General features: G+C 40.7%; 1 protein-coding gene across 3 annotated transcripts; it reads right to left on the bottom strand.

Moving 5' to 3' along the window:
- Positions 1–1,187: 1,187 nt before the first annotated feature.
- On the bottom strand, positions 1,188–1,857 carry LOC126962323 (protein tyrosine phosphatase type IVA 1-like). Of its 3 annotated transcripts, none has more exons than XM_050803173.1 (2): positions 1,381–1,857; positions 1,188–1,305 (listed from the first exon to the last, which is right to left on the bottom strand). In XM_050803173.1, the coding sequence occupies exons 1-2, from the start codon at positions 1,707–1,709 to the stop codon at positions 1,188–1,190; spliced, it is 447 nt and encodes a 148-aa protein (XP_050659130.1). In that variant the 5' UTR covers positions 1,710–1,857. The 3 variants fall into 3 exon arrangements, with proteins under 3 accessions (XP_050659130.1, XP_050659131.1, XP_050659129.1); XM_050803174.1 differs by having other exon boundaries at positions 1,188–1,511; positions 1,605–1,857; XM_050803172.1 differs by having other exon boundaries at positions 1,188–1,857.
- Positions 1,858–8,122: the final 6,265 nt, after the last annotated feature.

Here is an 8,122-nt window from a genome sequence, read left to right as displayed (position 1 = left end):
CTCCCACAGAACTATAACCACACATCCCCAGACAGTATAAATATATGGTTGAACTAACATTAATACACATCACCATTTTATCAATTACATAATAAAACAAATTATCAAGTATCCAAATATTAAGTTACACAGCTCAAAAGGCATATAAAATGTTAGATGTCTGCTCAATTCATTAGCAGAAACCCACTTCTTTTTTTGCAAGAGAGGCTGGGAAGGTAAAAAAAATTACACTTTCAAACAAAAATAAGTTGGCAAACACAATTCTGATAAGTATGGAAAAAAATTACAATAATTTCAGGAAGTTTATGATTACAATAAGAAAGCATCTCTACCTTTTAAAAATGTTTTGCTAAATTAAAGAGCATATTCTACATGTTCTGCACAAGACAAAGGCAACATCTTGCTAAAAATAATTAATAGCCCCTTCCAATTCTTTTCTCGGGCCCTCCTTGTTAAGTTGCACTTCAAAGTGCAAACATTAAATTAATGTAAGGCTTTTTTGTCTGAAGACATTAAAGACATGTGCTTCTGTACAATGTAGATTTTCAAAATGGAGTTTTTTTAAATAATAGCACAAAGTGAGATTTATAGAAACACACTAAATAATCACTGTAAGACTTGGTAAAAAAAAAAATCAATGGTTAGGCAAACCTGATGTATACTGGTATGAGTGTGGGAGATGTAAACATCAAGTGAGCAAATAACCATGTAAGCCCTATTTTCAATGTTTGAAATGATTGAAGGAATAAACCACATAAGGTCTAGAGTGTTCATAGTTCCTGGGATTTTAGTTCTGTATGGTACTAAAAATATACAAGTATTGTGCTGGGTATTTTGGCACCTAATCTTCCTCAATTTCTTATGTATTGATAAGATTCTGGCATGGGAATAGAAACAAGTCATAACTCAATACTGCATGATTTTGGGAAAGGTCAACTGATACAAATGACAAGCACATTTTATATGCTGACAGCGAGAATCTTTTGCCAAGTATCCAAATAGGTTGACTGTAACCCAAATACAGAGGTTGCCAAATCTGTCTAGCTTGTGGCCTGGTAAAACTGCCTTTCAATACTCCTATGGAAGCTACACTAGACTTACTCACTAAGCCAACATGTTGGCTAATATGTATAACAAATTAGGCTCTATCTCAAGTTCCACTTCCAATAGCACTAGGCACCCCAATTTTATTGAATGCAACAGTTGTTTCTATGACCATTGGAATCTTTGAAACACAGCCGCATTTTAGGACGATACTTCTCCAAATACAAAAGTTGCTTGCTGTTAAAAGCTCCATGCTGCTTTTGTTTTATGAATTGTACTGCATCTTCATATTTCATTCCACCTTCAATTAATGCTAGGGCAATAAGTCCTGGAGCTCTCTCAAGGCCTGCCACACAGTGAACAGCAATACAACAACCAGGTTCTTCACGAAACTTAATTTTTACAAGGCTTAACCAGTCATCAACAATCTGGTTGGATGGTGGTGCACCATCATCAAAAGGCCAATCAAGAACATGGATACCTTCTTTCTCCACAAGAGTGATGTCATAAGTTGCTTCACATACTCTTACTATTGTGGTAACTCCATACTTCTTAAGTTCCTCTATAAATTTGTTTAAGGTCACATTGGTTGGATTGTGTGTAATAAGAAATCTTATGTTCTTGTATGTGACTTCCACAGGAGCTGGGCGGTTCATTCCAGCCATGTTAATTTAGTTAAAAAACACTCAATAGGGTTATGAAATAATTTTTTAAAAATTGGAATACAGAAATGATGCAAAGAAACTGAAGTCTACTTCAATATACTCCACTGAAATTCTCAGTGCTTGAGTATGAAGTTGTAAGTAATGATAAATGAAATGAACCTCCTAACAAGCAGCAGCAATTCTTTAATCCAGTAATACTGAGGCCACCAGAAAAGAAGTGCACTGAGGTTTACCCCATCCAGGTCAGAACTCTTGTAAAATGCTCTGTGGATTTCAATTCAACACTTCTGTGTCCAGGATAACCAGTCTTATGTGGGCTTCTTGATGGAGTATTAATCAGTTTCTACAGTTCACTTGTCTGCATAGAGGTCGTGCTGTGCCTGGCAGTAATCTCCACTGCCCTTCAGAAACTCCATAAATGTGTGATCAAGAACACCACAGCATTGAGCAATATGTTTACTCATTGAAGATTGTGGCCTAATCATACAACCAGTCCCGAGGCGGCGTCAACACAGGCGGTGGTGGCGGCTGCAGGGCAGGAGGCAGCGGTGGTCATGGCGGAGCGGCGGTGGCGGCGTTGCAGGAGGCGGCAGGGGCACCAGACCTGTATTTTTTTTTTTTTTTATAAGAATGCAGGTAATTCCTTCTTCCTGCCTATCTTTCAGAGCACCTGTGACATTTACTAATTTAGAAAAAAATGCAGAACCTATTTAACACTGTGATGAGACGAGTTATATAATGCATGAAAATAATGTTTTATTTTCAGGCTGTTCATAAAGTGGTTTTACCTTTTACAACTTCCTTGTAAATTGATTAAAGGATCTTAGTCAAATATTTATAAATAGGAGAACTTAAGCGCTCTTCTTAAGCCACTGTAGTTTGGAATTTAAGCAGAGATACAATGATTGGTTTCAGGCCTATTCCAGAATTTGTTGATGCGTGGCAATATTTTAAAGGACAGTACCATCATTCCCTGGGTAGCGTGTGAAAAGAACCAGCATCTTTGCTCTTCCTCTAGTTTTCTCTCGTTTCTTTATAAAAACAATCTAAAATAGAAGATATTTTATCAAATGGTATCACAAGGTGCAGCATTTTGTGAGCCAATAAGTCACTGTTCTAATTTGTGAGACATATATTTGTACTAAAGTCATGTAACCATCAAGGAAGGGAAAAACCTAAAAATGAGAAGGAAGAAAACTGAGGGTAGTATTTACCTGAATGAATACAGAAGCATTAAAGGAAGAGAGACTATGCTGTACTCTAAAATAATGTCTCCAAAAAATGGAAAACTTTCGAAGGAGAATATGGATATTTTTCCTTTAGCATAAACTAGCATAGCATTCTTAATTAGTTTGAAGAATTATTTCCTCAAATAAATTGCTATTCAAATTCAAAATAGCTGCAATACATGCTCCTATTACAAGTTAAGAGAAATAGTGTAAAATAATCAGGTATCAGACTGGTTTCCAACCCGATTTCACCACTAACCAGCTGGAACCTCATCGATCATAGAGTGTGATAATTGTTGTCTTAGATCATCTTTTGAGCATGTTGTGTGTATATGTGCCCAAAGGATCCAACATTGTTTTTGAGGTCTTCCTTTATAGGGTTTCCCACAGGCCAGAACACGGAGCCCGAGTTAAAAGCCAGGTAGAGGTGTCCAGTCATTGGGAATGAGATGGCAGAGTAAAGCCCCTTCCCAACTCGGATACATCGACCCTCCAGGAGTCCGGGGTCGACCGCCCCCGCGGGCAGGGTGCGCCGACTCAGCGGGGGGGACCCGCGGCTGAGGGGGCGCAGAGTAGGCAGCGGGAAGAGGCGGAGGCAGCCCCTGCGAGGCCGAGGGGAGGTCGCCGGCTGCGCCTCCAGTGCCCGGAGCCCCGGCAGCGCCCGCCCCTCTTCCCGCGTCGCCCGCCAGCGCCCGCGCCCGCTCAGCCAGTGACTTCAGCTCAGCTCCACCTCCGCGCGGTGGCGGCTGGCTCCGTCCAGACCCGCGCTTGGCACAAACCCAGCCCGGGCGAGCGGCCGCCGCCTGCCTGGAGCCACCTCCGCCTGCCCCCACCACGGCCCAGCTTGGATGGAGCTGGGGTCCTGAGCGCCAGCCCCCGACACCCTGCAGCGCAGAGCCGTGCGCGGCTACCTTGGGTCTGGGACCCCTCTCTCCGCTGCTCTCCGCCCCCGCGATGGGAAAAGTGGGCGCCGGCGGCGGCTTCCCAACCCAGCTGAGCCCTAAGTTCTGTATTCTAGCGGGAGATGTGGGCGCAGCCACCGCGACCAGGTGCAGGAGCGGAGGCCACTTCGCACAGAATCAGCCACTGTCCAATGGTCTGGCCCGCACAGCAGGAGTTGTGAGGTTCCCATGTGACTGGGGATAAGGGGAACGTTCCAAAGCCTGTTGGTTGGTCTGTTGCAATGTGGGGGCGGGTGGGGCTTCAGGACTGGGAAGCGCTGAGCGCCTTCCGTCACCTGCTGAGGGATCTGGCTTCACCATTTCATGCTACACACCAGACCACTGAATAGTTTTCTCCAAATCTCTATTTCCCAACTCCTTGACTACCATGTGTGAAGCTGAAGATCACACCAAAAGGGGAAGGGGTTAAAATATAGTATCTGGGGTTCAACCATTAAAAAGTTTACATTTACAGGTAATCTGCAATACATGCCCTTAGTGTACTCCTTGTGGAGTTTTTTGTTTGTTTTCCTTCTTTTTTTTTTTTTTTTTTTTTTTAAAGAACTTGTCTGTGTATTTCCGGACAGGGCACTCCAGCACTCCAGCATCTTCTAAAAGACCCAGTGTAGGAAGTGATGTGTATGTGTATGTGTATGTGTGTGTGTGCGTGTGTACTGTGAGCAGTCCTAGGTAGGTCAGATATCCCAGTACAACTACACCTTCCATCCACGCCCCCATCATGCCCCTATTGCAAGAAGAAAAATAAACTCTTAGCCTTTCCTTTATGGAGGGAGGGAAGAAATTACTGGATTACAGGAGGCCGATACTGGAGTTTGAGGCTGGGATTCTGCTGAGAACAAAGCAGATAGTTAAAAGTGAACGCTGATAATTTGGGCTCTTACCAGGAAAGTTTTCGGGTTTCTAGAAAATTCTGTAGGTCTGGAATTTGAGGGAGGTGTTTTGTTTGTTTGTTTTGTGTGTGTGTGTGTGTTTTAGTTTAAGCTAAACTTAGAAATCAACTTGCCCTCAAAATAAGGCAACAGTTTCAATGGCAGTAGCTCAAGACCATTTATTTTCAAATGTGAAAAGGTCTCCAGATTGTCATAAAGCAGGCAAGAGACCATAAAAAGTAAGGGTGGATAAAAATAAAATGAAATAAAAGTTGGAAACTCAGTTAAGAAACTGAGAATTTTATTGTTTGTCGTATGCGATGGTTATCCAGCCTAGTAGTTTTCACGATGTTTGTATATGACGTTTAATTTCCAGAAACTTTCCAGGAGAGATACACATTATCATGTTGTACTTGTTTCTAGATCTTTAATAATAGCAGTCATGGACATTCAAAATTAATAGTTTGCATTTTATGAATATTCTTGGTACACAGATACAGATTTCATTATGCCAAATCATGATAAGGCATTTAGTATTGAAGTTTATTTCGTAAGAATGTGCCCAGGATTTCCCCTAATATTCAGCCTTCATTACATGGGCTCTGATTTTATAGCGGTTAACTCCAGAGTAATAAAATAAATGAAGTAAAAATTATTTTCCTTTGGACACTGAAGACTTTGCCCTCACTTCCTACCTTACTTAGTTGAGTTTTCAGATTGTAGCCACCATAATTAATCCTGGAATTTGAATTTAAATCTTATTGAACTGATTGAATAACTTTCTACTTTAAATAACTTAACGTTTCTGACTTTAAAGGAGGGTTTTCGAAAGAAGCATGTAGTTACCAGACTATGAAGCAAATAACTTATGAATGATATTGTTTATGCTGTAAAATATGAATTGTGCATTAAACCTCTTTCATCTAGTTTACTTCTTGAAAGAGTGAGAAGAGTATATCTTTGTCTAAGTAACACCAATTAAGAACTGTCTAAAATAACTTCTACCCTCCTTGCCTATCCATGGTTGCTTATAAGTGTAATGGAGCTTATGGGGTTACACCTTAGAGACTGGCTGGCACAGAATTCTAGAATAATGCAGTAAATATTGAGGTGGTGATTGCTAAACATTTGAGTACCCTAACGTATTTCACTCTACATTGTACCCAACATAGACACAAACAAGTTACTTTTTCAGTATTTACATATAGATTGAGGGTGGAGAAAAATAGTTATTGCCCAAGTCTTCAAAAACAAAGGTATTCAATTTCCCCAGCCCTCTTTTTCTGGTCTGGTTTCATAGGAAATTACGTATCACATATACATTATGTGTGTGTATTTTATTTTAATGAGTGAGTGTTTATAAAACTTCTTTGATGAAGGTTAACAGACGTTTCTCATTGGCAATGATTTATGAGAAATGGTTATCAAAAGGAGCCATCTCCAATTTTTTTCTTTGACTCGTCTTAATGTTATTATATTTTTAGTGCTATCTATATGAAAAAGCACAGCTCTTGGATCATTTTCCATGAAGCTTCTTTTTTTGAGTTGACATCCATCAGCTCACTGTTCCTGTTAAACTAGAGGTTCAACCTGGGCCAGCTTTAAGAATTTGTTTTAATCTTTTAAAGCAAATAGCTGAAAAATGAAATTATCTCATTTCAGCTATTTTATGGAGTAGGCATTATAATTCTCATTATATGGAAGAGAGAGCCGACGTTTAGAAAACCTGTGATGTGGCCAAGGAAATTGACTTGGTCTGTTCAGGCTGCTAGAACAACATACTCTCAACTGAGTAACTTATAAACAACAGAACTTTATTTCTGCTAGTTCTGGATGTGGGAAAGTCCAAGATCAAGGCACTGGCAGATTCTGTCTCTGGTGAGGGCCCATTTCCTGGTTTGTAGACAGCCATCTTTCTTCTGTGTCCTCACATCGTAGAAAGGGGTATAACAGCTCTCTGGGGCTTGTTTTCTAAAAGCACTAATCCCACCATGAGTGCTCTGACTTTAGGGCCTCAGCATCTCCCAAAGTCTCCCCAGTCCCCAATATCCTCACCTTGGTGACTAGGTTTCAACATATGAATCTGAGAGGGACACAAACATTCAGACCAGAGGAGGTAAAGAGCAGAGCACTGGCTAGGACTGTACTACACACCTATTAGAACAGCCAAAACCCCAAACACTGTCAATTTCCAAATGCTAGCAAAGGTGTGGTATGGCCAAAACTGGTGGGAATGCAAAATGGTAGAGTCATTTTGCAAGACAGATTGGAAGTTTCTTACGAACTAAAGATACTCTTACTGTAAGATGCAGCAGTCATACCAATTAAACATTTATGTAAATGGGCTGAAAACATGTATGCACATAAAACCTTATTTTATTTTCTTGAGATGGAGTTTCGCTCTTATTGCCCAGGCTGGAGTGCAATGGCGCAATCTCTGCTCACCGCAACCTCCGCCTCCCAGGTTCAAGCGATTCTCCGGCCTCAGCCCTCTGAGTAGCTGGGATCACAGGCATGCACCACCACGCCTGGCTAATTTTCATATATTTAGTAGAGATGGGATTTCTCCATGTTAGGCAGGTCTTGAACTCCCAACCTCAGGTGATCCGCCCACCTCGGCCTCCCAAAGTGCTGTGATTACAGGCATAAGCCACCGCACCCGGCCCACACAAAACCTTTTACATAAGTTTTCATAGGAATTCTAATCATAATTTGAGAAATCTGGAAGCAACCAAAATAACCTTCAATAAGTGAATTTATAAACTATGATACCATTGTATCTACATAATCCATATAATGTAATATTATCCAGTGATTTTTTTAAATGAGCTATCAAACCATGAAATATACGGAGGGGTCTTAAATGCTAAGTGAAAGACACCAGTCTGCAAAGGCTACATACTGCGTGGTTTCAACTATACGACATTCTGGAAAAGGCAGAACAGTAAAAAGATCAGCAGTTGTCAGGGGTTAGGTGGAAGGAAGTGATGAATATACAGAACACAGAGGATTTTAGGGCAGTGAAAGTATTCTGTATGGTTCTATAATGGTGGATATATGTCATTATTCATTTCTCAAAACCCACAGAATATTCAATAGCAAGAGTTGACACAAGGATTTTTGGTCATCATAATGTGTAAATGTAGGTTCATGGACTGTAACAAATGTCCCACGGCGGTATGGATGTTGACAGTGGGGGAGGCTGCCTGTGTCAGGGCAAAGGGCACAGGGAACTCTCTGTCCTTTCTACTCAATGTTGCTGTGGACCTAACACTGCTCTAAAAATTATAGTCTATTAATAATAAAAATAACATTAGATATAAACGATAAAAAAAAAAAACTCCAATTGATCT

The sequence above is a fragment of the Macaca thibetana genome, chromosome 9, assembly GCF_024542745.1.
Source record: "Macaca thibetana thibetana isolate TM-01 chromosome 9, ASM2454274v1, whole genome shotgun sequence".
NCBI lineage: Eukaryota > Metazoa > Chordata > Mammalia > Primates > Cercopithecidae > Macaca > Macaca thibetana.
The sequence above is the reverse complement of the archived record's forward strand: the minus strand, read 5'-3'. Positions and strand labels throughout refer to the sequence as shown.

Coding starts and splice junctions, on each gene's coding strand:
- LOC126962323 (XM_050803172.1), bottom strand. CDS start 1,709: ATGGCTGGAATGAACCGCCCAGCTCCTGTGGAAGTCACATACAAGAAC.